Source organism: Equus caballus, chromosome 22, assembly GCF_041296265.1.
Source record: "Equus caballus isolate H_3958 breed thoroughbred chromosome 22, TB-T2T, whole genome shotgun sequence".
Lineage (NCBI taxonomy): Eukaryota > Metazoa > Chordata > Mammalia > Perissodactyla > Equidae > Equus > Equus caballus.
The window spans coordinates 50206001-50221959 of NC_091705.1; the positions used below are offsets into that span (position 1 = coordinate 50206001).

The 15959-nt window shown below is 65.2% G+C and overlaps 1 protein-coding gene across 1 annotated transcript; it reads right to left on the bottom strand.

The window, feature by feature from the left end:
• Positions 1 to 1845: 1845 nt before the first annotated feature.
• On the bottom strand, positions 1846 to 15345 carry CHRNA4 (cholinergic receptor nicotinic alpha 4 subunit). The gene is made up of 6 exons (XM_070247950.1): positions 15083 to 15345; positions 13683 to 13834; positions 10517 to 10561; positions 9605 to 9714; positions 5610 to 6990; positions 1846 to 2273 (listed from the first exon to the last, which is right to left on the bottom strand). Exons 1-6 carry the CDS (start codon positions 15162 to 15164, stop codon positions 2148 to 2150), a joined length of 1896 nt encoding a protein of 631 aa, XP_070104051.1. The 5' UTR covers positions 15165 to 15345; the 3' UTR covers positions 1846 to 2147.
• Positions 15346 to 15959: the final 614 nt, after the last annotated feature.

Genomic DNA, 15959 nt, shown 5'->3' on the forward strand with positions numbered 1-15959 from the left:
GCCGGGCAGGTCGTCCACCGCCGGGACCAGCCAGCCCTGGAGGGGCAGTCTCCACCCGGGTCCATAAGGCCCCCAAGATGTCAAAACGTCACAAGACAGAGAAAATAAAAATATGCTTAATACAAAGAGAAATGGGAACATACACCCACTGGTGAAGACCAGTGCACACGTGCTCACAGCAGCTCAAGTCGTAACCATCGACAGTGGAAACGAATCCCATTGTCAGGGATGGAGAAACAAACTGGGTTCTGGTTTGTTCAGACAGAGGAACACTGCTCAGCAACTGACGACAAGACTGTTTGCCGACAGAGACGAGGCCCCAGACAAACCTCAGCCATGCCCCTCGAGTGCAGAGGCCCGACAGAAAGGCCGGCGCTGGGGACCCACTGACTCCAAGTTCAAGAACAGGCCAAACCCTCCCTGGGGAAGGAGGTGGAGCCTCCGTGTGGGGGCCAGCTGGAGGGCAGCGCGCGGTGCGTCCTGGTGTGGAGCGGGTCCCTGGGCCAGGAGTGACTCGGGTTAAGCCCCTGACCCGAGGCGCGAGGTCACTGTCTGTCGTATGCATCGCAGTCACACACTGGAGGCAGACCCGCCAGGACAGCGGTGGCGGTCCTCAAGGTGTGGCGGGGATATGGGCGCTCTGTGTGTGTGGATGGTCTGAGTTTTCTTTTTGTCTCAAAAAAAAGAAAAAGCCAAAAACAAGAAAGGGAGAGGCGTCTTCGTGGCAGCCGCTCGGCGGCCTCTCCCGACCCAGAAGAGAACATCCCGGCTGGGCCGGGCGCCAGGCCTCCTAGCAGCTGTCGCGCACATCTGGTGCCGGGTCCGCTTACATAAGGAGGATGGTGCGATCGCGTCTGGAACCTGCACGGCGCGGACTGACTGGAGAGGCAGGAGGAGCAGTTCCTTCAGCCTCTGGCCACCTTCCTCCTCCCGGATGTCGCTCCCAGGGGAGGGGCCACGTGGTCCTTGTCCCCCCTCCCTACACTTGGAGCCTGAGGGTTCAGGAGAATCAGGGAGACGGGGGCAGCCCACGCCCACCCCACCCCACACCACGGGGCAGGTCTTCTCAGGGTCACGGGGGACACTGCTGGTGCTGCCGGCGCTCTGCCTTTGGGGGAGGGTGAGATGGGCCCCAGTGATGCCCTCTGGGCAGGGGCTCCCACACTGCAGTGAGCCTAGTGGGGGACAGGCCCGAGGGCAGGAGGCTCATGGGGTCCCCTCCCCCCCCGTGCTGCTCCTCGAGGCCCTGGCCTCACCACGGCCACCGTGTCAGGACGTCCTTCCTGGTGTCTGTGCCCCAGAGGGGGTCTCCTGGGCTGCGAGCAGAAGGGCAACCCATGGGCAGGTGTTGAGGGAGCCCTGGGCCCTGTTTCTGATCCCTCACAAACCACAGGGGCCTGGGACCTCACTGGGCCCCCGAAAAGTGCTCACCAAGACCCCCCAGAGCCTCTGAGAGGCAGATGCCCGGACTCTGGGGCCGAGGGACCTCACCTATGGGGGACCTGCCGCCTGATTCTCCTCCCAGTGGAACCAGGTTTATCGTCTCCAGTTCCCAGTGCCCCTTGGGCACAAATCCCGGGTTTCACTAATTTACCCAGAACAAAACAAAGTCCCTGCCAGGACGCACCCAGCCAACAAGATCCAAGGGTTTGGCTGACGCCTCTGCAGGGTCTGAGGAGCACCCCCACACCCAGGTGCTCAGATGTCTGGGCCTCCGGGACCCCATATGGATGAAGGGCATTTGGGGCTGAGTGGGGCTGGAGGTCGCGGCCCCTGGACAGTTGGGTTGCCGGGATGTTTGCCGAGACAGCGGTCAGACGTGTGTCTGGACAGGAAGCCAGCGTGTCACCATGCTCTGGATAAACTTTAATGAGACTCAGGCAGTGACACCGCCCTACAGATGAGAATAGGCATCTACCAGCCACCCCTTCCAGCAGGGCCACCTCCGGGGCAGGTCCCAGCAGGACTGAGCCAGAACCGGCTCCCCCAGGAGGCAATGGCTCTTTCCAAGGCCGTCCTACATGAGACGGAAGATGGGGGACAATTCAGCAAATGGCGTGACCCCGTAGAGTGCAGAGAGCCGGCATCGGCCCCACAGACGCTACCTGTGTCCTGCACGTGCCTGGGCCACTCCAGCCTCTGGCCCCCTAGATCATGCCAGCCAGCCAGGGCGGCAGGAAGAGGCCCGCGGTCCCCAGCAGGCAGACGATGATGAACACCCAGAGAAAGATGCGGTCGATGACCATGGCCACGTACTTCCAATCCTCCTTCACCTGCAAACAGACACACAGTCACTCCCAGATCCCCACCCTCGGCCACGGGGCAGCAAGAACCTTCTAGAACCTGGTGCTTCACATGGCAGGTTCTCCATTTCCTGTCCTTGCCCCCAAGGGAACCAGGGTTGCGGCACACCTGCACTGAGGTGATGAGAAGGGAGGGGCGCAGAGAAATGACCTGTCCAGCTGAGGTGTGGGCTCAGAAAAGCTGCGGGCTGCAGACAGGTCAGCGCCCTGTAACAGGGGGGCCAACATCGCAGATGCCGAGGGAGGTGGGTTTGGTGCTGTGGCCCCACCAGACCTCACCTGCCTGGCAGGGTGCCTGGGCTCCACGGAGGTGGGACAGTGAGGGCCTCTGGAAGAAGACCAGGGCCCAGGCCATTTCATGTGGAATTTGCCCTCAGTTTGCTAAAGCTGAAGGGGCACTGTGGAGGCCACCAAGGGCATCCTCCATTTTGCAGATGGGCAAGGGGGGCTGAGAGAGGGGGCGCCCACAGCCCTGATTGTGCAGGGCAAGGGCCAGGAGCGTGCTGGGTAACAAGGACCTGACTTCTAACAAGAACCCCTGGGGGTAGACCATGTCCCGATAGTGACAGCAAAGGACACCTGCCCTCCCTCTATGCCCGCCCTCCCTGCCCCAGGGGGGCCCAAGGCCCCTCAGCTGTGTCCCTAAGTCTCTCGAGGGGGAAGGCACATGCCAGAGCTGGGCGAGGCCCGGTGCTACGAGCAGGCTCTGAGCAAGGCAGAGCTTTCAGGGCACAGGGCTCCACGGAGGGGAGGTTGGGGAAAGCAGGCTTGAGGGGGCATCCTGGATGCCGGAGCGGGGACGGGCCGTGGGAACCAGCGCATATGAGGCAGGTTGACATATCACCTGCAGTTGCTCACTCAGACCCGATGAGGGAGGGACTGTCCTGTCTACAGACGGGGACACTGAGACACAGAGTACCTGAGGATGGGCCACGGTGCCCCCTCTATGAGTGGAGCAGACCCTGGCCCTCGCCTCCCCAGGGTCCCGGGTCCCCACCCCTTGGCCTCTCCCTGGGGCTGAGCGGGAGCAAAGGTGTGGGGAGGTGGGTGCAGCAGCCTGGCCAGGCCACAGCAGGTCCTGAGTGGGCAGCCTGTCAGCACTGAGTGACCAGAGAGGATGCAGCCCCAGGGCCCAGGCCAGCTGGGCGCTAACAGTCCAACGGCCGGGGAGGGGCAGGCTCAGTTGACCTGATTCGGGTGCTGAGGGAAGAGGATTCTTCATGGCCGCTGTCGCCCCGATTCTCTCATCAGAGGCGTCCTGATGGTTTTAAACCAGCTGAAAGGGCCGTGTTTATTCACAGAGAACCTGAGAGCACACAGGTCACTTATAAATGAAAAGTCTGCTGGCCCTCGGCGCCAGGGAGGCCCTGCAGCAGCCGCGCGCCGTCCTTCATCCTCCGTCTGAGCACGGTTCCAGGATGAAAAGCCTTCGCAGACCAAAGCCACCCTGATCCTCACCCCAGGTCCACTCTTGTCAAGTGCCTCGCGCCCCAGAGCCCAGGACGCCCAGAAACCAGAACCAGGTCGCGGCAGCCGGAAGGCGATACAGATGAAGGGCATGGGACCAAGGAGCCAGCCCTGACTGATGGCGCCACCCGACCGCTGGATGTTGTTATGTTTGCCATTACCCTTCTGAAGGCAGCGGTCACTCAGCAGCCGCTCAGACCCACACGTCACGTCGTCACATTGCCAACTTGGGGACCTGTTTAGTTTCAAGAGCTGGCAGCAAAACGCATTCCCAGAGCCCGCTTCTCCCAGGCCAAACTTGCAGAAACCTGCAGAACGGACTCCCAGACTCTTGGGATTCAGTGGGGTGACTGTGGGAGACCGACTCACTTCTCAGGGGTGTGGTGTGTGGGCACGGGGGCCCTGCTTCCTCTCCAGGGCTTGCTCAGCTAGGGGGACAGACAGTCCCCAGGGACCACACGTGTCCGATAAACTGTCTCAGGCTGGGCCTCAGGGAGGCAGCGACCCTTCGGAGTAGGCAGACGGAACGAGGAGCTGACGATGAGATGAAGGTCAGGGAGGGGGGACAGCTGTGTCACACCCAACCCAGAGTCTGTGTCAAGGGCAGTGGCAGCCACCAGCCAGCAGAGGAGGAAGCTGACGCAGGGCAAGGTCGATGCAGCCCCACCGATGCCAGGCCCCAGGCTGAGCAGCTAGTAATGGCCGAGCAGACTGACTGGGGTGGGCAGGGCACTCCCCCTGCCCACCTGCGTGCTGGGCCCACCCTCCCTCCCTCTGCCCATGCTCTGAACTGGGGGTTCCACCATCAGCCTGCACCCATGCTCACGGGTGCTCCAAGACGTGGCCGGCAGAGCCTGGGACTCAGGGAGCAGTCCCATTGCCCTCCCATCTCCACGGGGTCCCGAGTCTCCCACATCTGAGCTGGGACCCCTGGCCCCTGAGACCTTACACGTGCCGGGCAGGTCAATGTCTATAGAAGGAAAGAGGAACTCCCCCAAGGTGGGGTGCGGGCAGACCTGGCCAACCACGCACCGGCTGGGGGCCCGGGCACACCCTGTAACCTCTCGCTCGTGACCCAGGTACAGCAGGCATGGGGCCATCCTGTCTCAGGGCGACACTTAGCAGAGGACTCGAGACGTTCTTCAGGCCGGCCTCCAGCCATGCTGGGGACTGAGGTGCCCCTCTGATGGTGTTCCCAGCCATGCTTGTTCAGGAGGACCAGCTCTCTGGGTTCCCCGGGTCCCTGCACAGCCTCACAGATGGGCCAGCCTTACCCCCACACGACTCTGCTTGGCTGAAGGGGCAGGGCTGTGTCCCAGACCCCGATCCTCCTGTCCTCCCGCCAGGCCAAAGAGGCTGTCTGGCCCCATCCTATCTCCTTTCAGCCCCTCTCACCCCAACCCTGGGGCCCAGACTCCTCCAGTCCCTCCAGGGCTCCCCAGCACTTCCCCAGGGCCCCACGGGGAAGGGTGCACGCCAGGGCCTGGGGCGGAGGGAGAGGCTCACTGGGCATAGGTAGTGCCAGCAGACCCCTCCCTGTCACTGCAGGCTCCCTGTGTCCTGAAGTCCAAAAGGGATGCTCCAGTGATCCCCTCCCGGTTAGCCACTTGGGGCCACCTGCCCCAGCTCCGCCTCAGGGCCCCCAGGCTAGTGTTGGAGGCTGGGGGAAGGGGAAGCGGGACAGGGTGGGGCTCGGGCTGCTGTGGGCCCCAGAGCCTAGCAGCCCTTCTGGGCCCTGGTTTCTGGAGCTTTCACTGGCCGCGCCCTCCTGCAGAGTGGGAAGGGAGGCAGAGAGCATCTGCTTGTCCTGTTTGGGGCTAGCTACGGGCAGAGACTTACCGAGAAGTCTGTGTCTTCTGCCTTGAGGTGGTCTGCAATGTACTGGACGCCCTCGACTGCCCGTGTCAGGACCGGTGACAGAGGCACATGCCGGGGCGGCCCTTTGGTGCTGCGTGCTTTGAGCGCGGTGTTTGGGGACTCCAAGGCTGGCTCCTTCTTGCACTTGCATTTGCACGGAGAGGCCTGGTCTGGGGGTGGGAGCTCGGTCGAGGGGGCCTTCAGAGAAGTGGAGGAGCTGGCCGCTGGGTCCTCAGCCTCGGAGGCAGCAGCATCTCGGGGAACGCTGTACTGGATGCTCTGAGACCGGCACCGGACGCCGCCCTCTGCTTTGCTGGGGCTGGACATGTGCTGGACACTTAGGGACCTGGCTTTGGCAATCCCTGGGGCCCGGGTGCCAGTAGGTGGGTGGCCTGGGGCCAGTGAGGGGCAGGCGCTGGCTTTCTCGGTCTCTGAGGGCTGCAGAGTGGGGACCTGGTCCGAGGGTGACTTGCAGGCAGGCTGGGGCTTGACTGTCTCATCCAGGGGGCCACAGAAGGACGGGGTGGGTGAGGGACCCTGGCTCTGGACTCCGCTCACGAAGTTGGGCTCCCCCTCGGGCTCGGGCTCGGGCCAGACGCGTGGGGTGCTGGCCATCTTATGCATGGACTCAATAAGCCGCCTGCAGTTGTCCTTGACCACGGACGGCCGCTTCATGAAGAGCAGGCGCGGCACGATGTCCAGGAAGACCCGGCGGACCCAGGCGGGCATGGTGTGCGTGCGTGGCGAGCGGTGGTGGACGTTGAGGACAAAGACGGTGATGATGATGGACAGCGTGACGAAGATCATGGTGAAGAGCAGGTACTCCCCGATGAGCGGGATGACCAGCGAGGTGGAGGGGATGATCTCGGTGATGAGCAGCAGGAAGACGGTGAGCGAGAGCAGCACGGAGATGCAGAGCGTGATCTTCTCGCCGCACTCGGAGGGCAGGTAGAAGACGAGCACCGTGAGGCAGGAGATGAGCAGGCAGGGGATGATGAGGTTGATAGTGTAGAAGAGCGGCAGGCGCCGGATGACGAAGGCGTACGTGATGTCCGGGTAGACCTCAGCGCAGCACTCGTACTTCCTGGTGTTGTAGGTGCCCACGGCGTCCACGATGACCCACTCGCCGCTCTCCCAGAAGTCCAGCTGGTCCACGCGGCTGTGCATGCTCACCAGGTCGATCTTGGCCTTGTCGTAGGTCCAGGACCCGAACTTCATGGTGCAGTTCTGCTGGTCGAAGGGGAAGAAGGTGACATCGATGCTGCAGGAGCTCTTGTAGATGGCCGGCGGTGTCCACTGGACCCGCCCATCGTGGAAGAGGTGGGCCTTGGTCAGGTGGGTGACCGCAAAGTCCCCGTCCGCGCTGGGCAGCAAGAGAGAGAAGGGGTGAGACTCGCCGACACCCACAGCCCCGGTGCCCAGCTCTCAGGCCCCTGTGCGCCAGCCACACACACATTCCCCCCTTGCAGTGAGTGGTGAAAGGGGACAGGGCCAGGCAGAGCTGGGCAGGTGGCGCTGGGCACGTCACTCACCTGCCCGCCGCAGCTCGGTCACCCCCACACTGGGGACACACGCGGATGGAGACCTCGAAGCAGCCGTGTGTGCACCGTGCCTGACACACAGCCTGGTGGGGATGTCGATGATGTGATTATCTGGGGGCTGGGGCAGGGACTGGGGCCTCTCTGCCCACCTGGCCGTCCACGCCACATCCAGGCCCTCAGAGGCAAAAGCGGCCCCTGGGCACCACACTGCAGACTGAAGAACCTCACGAGGCCTCCCGGACGGATGCCTCATCCCCCATGGGTCACCCCTGGGGGGGGCCAAACTCGGGGTGAGACCCGTCCGGCTGCCTTCCTCTGCTCCAGACTGTGCATGCCAGCGACACTGAGCACTCTCAGTGCTGTCTCCTCGTGCACCCCCCACGACTCAGAGGCAGGAAGGACCCCCGCCCTGCACAGGTGAGGACTTGGCAGCCCATGGAAGCACAGACGGGGCCATCCGAGCAGGACGTGAACTCCAGCCTCTGGTCATCGGCCCTCCTGCCTCTCCCTCAGGCAGAGCGCCAGCTTGTAGCCCTGGGCTTCTCAGACAGAGATGTCCGCCTGAGTTTCTCCAAGAGGATGCCTGCGGGTGGGGCGTGCCACACGGGCACATTTGGGGTGAGCCAGCCGGCTCGTGGTAACTCAGGGACACCTACAAGCAGCCCCATAGCCCTTGCCTGTGCCTGTTGTTGGCTGCGCTCAGCTCCGATGCCCTTCCCTCTGCAGCGAGAAGGGTCTGCTCCCGAGTCTGGTCCCGGGCGTGTACCCCGGGCTGTGGTGTGCCACTCTCTTGGCCTCAGTTTCCCCACAAGGCCCCAGCCCATCCACGCTGACTGTGGGTGGAGCCCACAGACAGGCAGAGGCAGCGGCCGTCCCTCAAGCCCCTTGGGGCAGGCCCTGCCCTCTTCAACTCTAAGCTGCTGCCGGGAGACCTCTCCACAGCCCCACGGAGCCCCACCGACAGCGTGCTGGTCTCAGCACAGAGGGTGGCACGGCTACCACGTGTCCCTCAGGCACAACGGCTGAACTGGAGAAGCTGCCCAGACCCTCTGCTCGTTGCCCCCCCTCACTTCCTTTCACACCCAGCCCCTCAGGCCTTGGAGGCAGCCGCTCCACAGTGCACGCGTTGCCGTCCACGCATCTACGCCAGGCGGGGTGCTGAGCGCGGCCCCAGGGAGGCTGGGCAGCCAGAGGACTCCAGGGCTCGTGGTGCAGACTGGGCGGCTTGCGGAGAGCAGAGTGCGTGCCCCGCGGGGGGAGCAGTGCTGTGCCCCCCGCTCCCCGAGCTGCCCCCTCTTAATGCATCCCCGAAAACCATCTCCGAGCTCCTTTACGAGCTGCCGCGCGTCCCGCTGCCATTACTGGAATCAATTAGGTTGAAGAGGAGCCCGATCGTTCTTAATCAAAGAGCGAGGTTTTGTAGGTCAGGCCCGACGCCCGGGGCCCTGGAAGGGGCTTTGTGCAGGAGCCCCCTGGGGTCTCGCGGTGGGGAGGCAGGGGCTGGACAGATGGCTGGACGAGGGGCCTAAGTGCTTCCATTTGCTCGTTTGTGAGTGCCGGGGGAGCCACTCCGCCCAGGCCTGGGCCTGCCACGAGGGGTCCCGCACGGATCACGCTCAGAGCCGCTGGCCCAGCGATGACACGGCAGCGACACGGGGACACGAGAGGACATCGGGCAGCCCCAGGCTCAGGGACCCCCAGCGAGGGTCCCGGGAAGGGACAAGTCTGAGCCCGCCGTCCGCGGCCGGGCTGCAGAGCCCTGGCTCCTGGCACAGAATAACCCTTGCCATGATCAGGCTACAGCCCAGCCTTCCGAGCTGGGCCGGCTCAGCCACAGGCTTTGTTTACTCAGGAACGTGAGGAGCAGGGCTTGGGGACTTGCGTTGACGGCTGTGTGGGGGAGGGCCTGAGAGCACGGCAGGGAAGAAGCGGGGACAGTGGCCAGAGCGGGCAGGCAGTTCTGGGAGCTTCCTCACCTCTTTCAAGAGCACCCTGGGCCCAGACTTTTCTTCCAGAAATGAAGTGAGGGCATGTGGCATGGGACACCTGCCCCGGCCAGGGGCTGATTGGGAAAGTGACTGCAGCCCCAGGGGAGCAGCTCTGGGTTTTCAGTCATGGGGGGTCCGATTCCCTTTCCCTGCCCCCAGGAGAGACAGGGCTCGGGGCTGGTCTGGCTGGGATGGAGCCCCCAGGAGCCCACGCGCACCCGTCCCTCCGTCTCCTTGGCACTTAGCTCACAGGTGGACCTGCCCCCCAGACTCCGACAACCTCCTCTGCTCCCTCTTCCTTCTTCCGGCTGGCTTGTTGGCCCTGGCTCATGAGGGTGGGGCCCAGACACGCTGCCAGCCTCTTGCTCTCATGGCCTCAGCAGAACAGCCTGGCACGGCTGGACACAGGCACCTGCCACCCCTGCCCGCTAAGCCCCCCGGGGCTCACTTGTTGTAGAGGACAATGTCCGGCCGCCAGATGAGCTCAGAGGGGATGCGGATGGAGGTCACGTTCTCGTAGTCCTCGGGGTCCCAGCGCAACTTATAGTCATGCCACTCCTGGGGCCGGGACAGGAGAAAGCCACAGGTGGTGAGGGGAAGGGCAGGGATGGGGAGGGGTGAGGAGTGGGGGAGGGGCAGGGATGGGGAGGGGTGAGGAGTGGGGGAGGGGCAGGGATGGGGAGGGGTGAGGAGTGGGGGAGGGGCAGGGATGGGGAGGGGTGAGGAGTGGGGGAGGGGCAGGGATGGGGAGGGGTGAGGAGTGGGGGAGGGGCAGGGATGGGGAGGGGTGAGGAGTGGGGGAGGGGCAGGGATGGGGAGGGGTGAGGAGTGGGGGAGGGGCAGGGATGGGGAGGGGAGGAGTGAGGGAGGGGCAGGGATGGGGAGGGGAGGAGTGAGGGAGGGGCAGGGATGGGGAGGGGAGGAGTGAGGGAGGGGCAGGGATGGGGAGGGGAGGAGTGGGGGAGGGGCAGGGATGGGGAGGGGAGGAGTGAGGGAGGGGCAGGGATGGGGAGGGGAGGAGTGAGGGAGGGGCAGGGATGGGGAGGGGAGGAGTGAGGGAGGGGCAGGGATGGGGAGGGGAGGAGTGAGGGAGGGGCAGGGATGGGGAGGGGAGGAGTGAGGGAGGGGCAGGGATGGGGAGGGGAGGAGTGGGGGAGGGGCAGGGATGGGGAGGGGTGAGGAGTGGGGGAGGGGCAGGGATGGGGAGGGGAGGAGTGAGGGAGGGGCAGGGATGGGGAGGGGAGGAGTGAGGGAGGGGCAGGGATGGGGAGGGGTGAGGAGTGGGGGAGGGGCAGGGATGGGGAGGGGTGAGGAGGAGGCAGGGGTGAGGGGCAGCAGCCCAAGCTCCCCTCCCACTCACTTGCTTCACCCACACATTCGTTGTCATCATCTGATTCTTCTCGTCCTAGGACACAAAGGAGAGGAAGAGAGGTCACAGTCCCCTCGGCGACAGGACACGTCTCTCTCCGGCCCTGAGTGTCCTCACCCACAAGCAGCAGCGAGGGCTGAACATGGGGACTGGGCAACCTTAGAAGGGAATGAGCAGCTCATCCCTGGAGGCAGCCAAGCCCAGGATGGCCGCCCCGAGAGGACTCAGGGACGTGGGGACAAGGCCTTCTGAACGTTTCCAGAAGGAAAGTGGGGACAAGGTTTGGCCAAGTTCACATGCGGCCAGGGCCTAGCCTCCCTCAGCTAAGGGCAGGTGTGTGGGAAAGGGAGGCAGCCCCCAGGGCTCCCTGGCTGCTGGAGGAGCAGCCTCCTCCCTGGACAACCTTGCCGGCCCCTGCTCACCTGCACCGCTCCCTCCAGCTGGCTGGGCAGCCCCCCTGCAGATGGGCCCCAGGAGCAGGCACCTCCTGCCGCCAAAGCCACCCTGGTGTACAGGTGAGAAGGGCTGGACCACACTGCCCACCCTGCTGCCTCACGCCCTGCATTCCCTACTGGTTCACCCGGCTAGGCGTCAGACATGCTCCTGCTGACGAGCCAGCAGGTGAGAGCATCCTCTGAGCAGTCAAATCCCAACACAGGCCGGAGCCTCCCGAGGAGCGCGGGCACCCGCAGGGACGCGGGGGTCTGCTGGAACAGGAAGCCCGGGTCCTCACGTCCCACCCTGTGGGTGCTGAATGCCGACCTCTGCAGCCACGGCCACACCCCAGCCCACTTGGCACCCACTCGGGAGCAGGGCTGGGCTGCAGGTCTGGCTCCTTGCCCAAGGCTTGGGCTGGGGCCCTCAGCACCTGATGGGGAGACCCCTCGGACAGCAGGGTACCCATGGGGTGCAGGGCGTTGGGGGCAGGACCCAGGGTGCAGAGTACTGGGGGCAATACCTGAACAAGGTTCTTCTCACCCTCTGACGGTTCAGCCTTTTCCCTCACCCGCCCTGGACCAGGGACACACAAGGCCATGGGGAAAGATGCTGAAGCCAAAGAAGGGCATCCAGGGTCAGGGCAGGGCCTTGTGCCCCTAAAGCACAGGCCTGGGCGCCTCCCACTCCTGCTTCCCCCAAGGGACAAGCCCCCCATCCTCCAGTTCAGGGAGAGGGCATATCATTCCCTGCCACTCCCGGGTACTGCCCTGGTCCTGCTCTCCCCAGGGGCCACCTGGGACAGACCACCCGGCTGCCTGAGCAGGACCCCCCGAAAGGACACTGAGGAGTAAGTGTGGCCTGAACAGGCCCAGCGCCAGAGCCTGGACACAACGTCCAAGGACCTCAGCAGTGAGCCCCGCACCACCCTGCCTGGCCACGGTCCTGCCCGCCCCATCCCTTGCCCAGGCTCAGAATGAGCTTCACGGTGGCAGGGCCTGGCCTCCTTCCCGGGTGCCCTCCCAGCCTCGTGCTGTCCCCCAGGCGCCTGTGTATTCACAGCACACAATGTCAGCCCAGGGCCCGGAAAGCGCCCTGGGATCCCTCAGGCTCCTCTGCAGGCGTGAACTCGCACACGCAAGCAGTCCCCACCCAGACACAGACCTGCAGCAAGTACAGGAGCCCCGTGAAGGCACGGGCAGAGAGTGGCCCAGACGCGGGGCGGCCCCTCCACACACGTGACCATGGGCCTCGAGCCAGCAACCAGGACTCAAGCAAGGACAGCACACACACGTGTGCTGGCATGTCCTTGGCATCTCGGGCGGATAGCAGAGCACTCCTGTGCTGCCCGGGGCCTGGAGCAGGTCCCTCCCCAAGGTGTGGAGCCGTGTGCTACAGGCCTCACCCTCTCCTGGGCAAGCTGGGAACAGGTGGCGGTGTGGGGAGCGATGAGCAAGACCCAAGGAGCTCAGGTGGGAGGCGGTGGTGCAGGTGACCCAGAACCTTGAGCAGCAGACAAGGGCCCCCTCTGCCAGCCGCCGCTGGGAACCGTGTTTGCGAACCTCGGGTTTGCAAACCCTGCTCATCTCCCGTGCCTCTGGCTGCGGCCCAGCCGGGAGCACTTTACAGGAAGCCTGGAGGCCCAGTTCCGAGACACCTGAGGGCGGAAGCCTGGACACAGCTGAGGACAGGGCAGACCGACCGGGTCTCCCTGCTAACGGGCCCAGGCTCGAGCCTTTCTGAATGTGGCCACAGGCCCTCCCATCTCCCAAAGTCCCTCAGACACAGCTGTGCAGCCCAAGACGGCGCGGCTGTGCCCATCCCATTTCATGGGAGAAGACGGTGGCCACGGTCACTAAGGTGACGGCACCGGCCTGGAGCCAGGGCCTCCAGATGCCAAAACTAGTGGCTTCTCCCCTCACCAAGCTGACTCGAGGTTGGGGTCCTGGCAGGGGAGCGGGGTGGGCATGGCAGGTATCAACAGCCCCCTGCACCTGGACGAATTCCGGCTCCCTCCCCAGAACCAGAGCCGGCTGGATCTTAGTGTGGAAACCCAAGCCCTTCCTATCCCAGGGGGCCTCTGACCTCCTCACGGAGAGCCAGCCAGGCTCCCAGAGGCCCCTCCCCGCCAGGCCGGAGCCCACACTCCAAGGCCTGGGCTGTGCACCCACCACCCAGTCAGACGGCACCTGAGGATGGGCCCCCAGCTCCTCCAGAGCCATGGACCCCCAGCGGCCTCCCAGCAGCTCCTGGGTCCCTAACCAGGAAGGCAGACATACTCACACCTGTCACCGACTCGCAGGGACCCAGCATTCCCAATATTCCAGGCCAGTGGGTGGATAATGGGGACCTCCCAGACCAGGTGGGGGTCAGGTGCCGCCAGGGCACTGCAGGCCAGCCACCACCCACAGAGGCATTTTCCGCTCTTTGCTTCTAAAGGTGACGGCCCTGACCCACTGGTGAAATGTGGCATTTTGGTGTTTCTGGTGGAGTGAGGAAAGCGTGGGGCCTGGGGTCCATTCCCACAGAACCTGCCCTTCCTCGGGGCTCGGGCGCGGCCCCAACACCCAGCCTACCTGGAGCTGATGGCAGCCCTCCAGCTCCTCCAGGCTCCCCCCGCCCGGGGGCCTCCTCCAGACATGGGTGCTCGCTCCAGGGTGACCCTCTGACCTATGTGTGACGGCCAAGCCCCGAGGCCCCGCTCCCCACCCCCGGCACCTACCACGTCAATGAGCTGTGCAATGGACAGGCCGAAGTGGACAAAGACCACATCCGAGATGTTGGCCACAGGCCGGGACCACTTGTTGTAGCCAGAGAAGAGTTTTTTCAGCAGCCGCTCCTCGGCGTGGGCCTGGGTCTCCACATCGCTGCTCACTGTTGGGCGGGCAGGCATGTGGCTCAGGGGTGAGGAACTGTGGCCATGTAGGCTACCCCTGCCGGCCTCACACCAGGCCATGCTCAACCACCCTGGCTTCCTTCCAGTACCTCACAGCACATTCCACCCACCTCAGGACCTTTGCATGTGCTGCCTGACTCTCCGCCTGGGTTTCTCCTCTCCTCTTAGGTGTAAAAGTAACTCCCTCAGGGGAGCCTGTCCAGATCCCTCAGGCCTTCCTAGCAACCTGCACCTCACCACAGAAGCTGGGAACTGATCTGATAAGTGCCAATTTGGATAAGTCTCCTCGTCAGACCATGACTTTGGGGGGAGAGGCTGTATCTCTGGCTACCAGCAGAGTTCGGAGAACCTTGCCTCCAAGCGCAAGGTAGGGGTAACCGCAGGACAGGACACCAGGGGCCAGAGGGCAGAGGGTGCAGGCCCAGGTGGGGAGACAGAGGAAGGGGAGTGAGGTCTGCCCACCAAGAGCCTGCTTCCTGTGGCTGCCAGCAACTCTGACTCACCCCCAGAAGGAATCCCCTGCTGCCTGGGGAGGGGCCCTCTCCTTCAGCCCAGCCCCACCAGCCAAGCTGTGGTCTGAGGCCTCCCTGCACTGGTGCCTACACAGCACGAGGGGTTGGGGAGGGGACAGGAGACCCCCGCTCCCTCCCCCTCTCAGCTCCATCCTGCTCAGCTGTGAGTCACAGACTGGACCTCAGGAGGGGTTCACAAGCTCCCCTGGGGTCAGTCCTAGACCCCCGGGGCTGCCCAGGGGATGGGAGGGGAGGGGGAGGCAGAGGGGGCTGGAACTTGCCTGCCCCAGGGAACCTGGGGGAGTAGAAAAGGCGCCCAAGAGGCGCCACTAAGGGCAGAGGCCACCCCTCTGATCCCCTAAACAAGGAGCAGGCACGGGGTGTCTGCAGGGAAATCTGGACGAGGGATGGGGGCGGGGTGGGGGTCGGGGGAGATGGGCCCCGCCTCTCTCTCCCCAAGTTGGAGCTTCTGGGTCCAGCTCCTGAAACGGCAGCCCCTACCCCCACCCAAACCCCTCTCCTCGCGTTCGCGGGCGGGTTAACTCCTTCCTCGCCGGCCTCAGCCCGCCCCGCACCACAGCCTTTGCGTCTCGTGGGTGGAGGAGCCCCCGCGGCTTGGAACCGCAGCCAGGAGCCTCTCCTCCTTTGGCTCCGAAGGTCTCAGGATGCCCTGAACCGAGCGAAACGGGGCCCGTCCAGCGCCCCGAAACTTACCGGGCAGGAGGCCGACCCCCAGAAGCAGCAGCAGCGGCGGCAGCAGCGGCGGCGGCGGCGCCCCCGGGCCCCCGAGCTCCATGGCGCGCCGAGCGGGCTCTAGACGCGGGCAGCTCCCGGCTCCGCCGCGCCCCAGCTCCGAGGCCCGCGCGCGCCCAACTTCATGCCCCCCGCGCCGCGCGGGCCGCTCCGTCCGCCGGGCCTGCTCGGCCGCTCCTCCCGCGGGGCGCGGCGCACGGACACCGGGCCGGAGTGCGGGGCTGTGGGCTCAGCGGCGCGGCCCCGCCCGGACCTGCCCGCCGCCAGCCGGCGAGGAGGAGGGGGAGGGGGGAAGGGAGGAGGGAGCAGGAGGGAGGGCGAGGGACGCGAGGGGAGGAGGAAGGGGGGACGGACCACGCGGCGGGAGGGGCGCGGAGGCTGCGCTCGGCCGGCGAGGGGGTAAAGTTTTCGTCGTCCTCCCTCGGCTGGGGGCGCGCCCGAGTCATGTGGGGGCCCCGTAGTCACCGCATGCGACTGAGGGATCCCGGCACCGGTTCCGGACCACGAGACACTGACCCCCACCCCGTCTCCAGCCCCAGTGCCCCCGCCGCCTGCCTGGAGGCGAGGCGCGCACCCAGGGGCTCCGGGTGTGAGGAGGGGCGCCCCGCACGCGTCTGGTTAACTCCATCCCCCCCGCCCCGCTTCGCAGTTTGGAAATCACAAGTCGCTCGTCGCCTTCCCCAGCGAGGCGTTCAGGAAAGAGCCGACCCCCATCCGCCCGTCCCTGGCGGACCGGGAAGCATCCACTGGGAGCCCAGGCCCCGCGGCCCGCCTTTCTGGGGACAGGGAAGGACCGTAACGCCCCGCCCGGGGCGGAGCCGCCTCCAGGTCCGGCCTG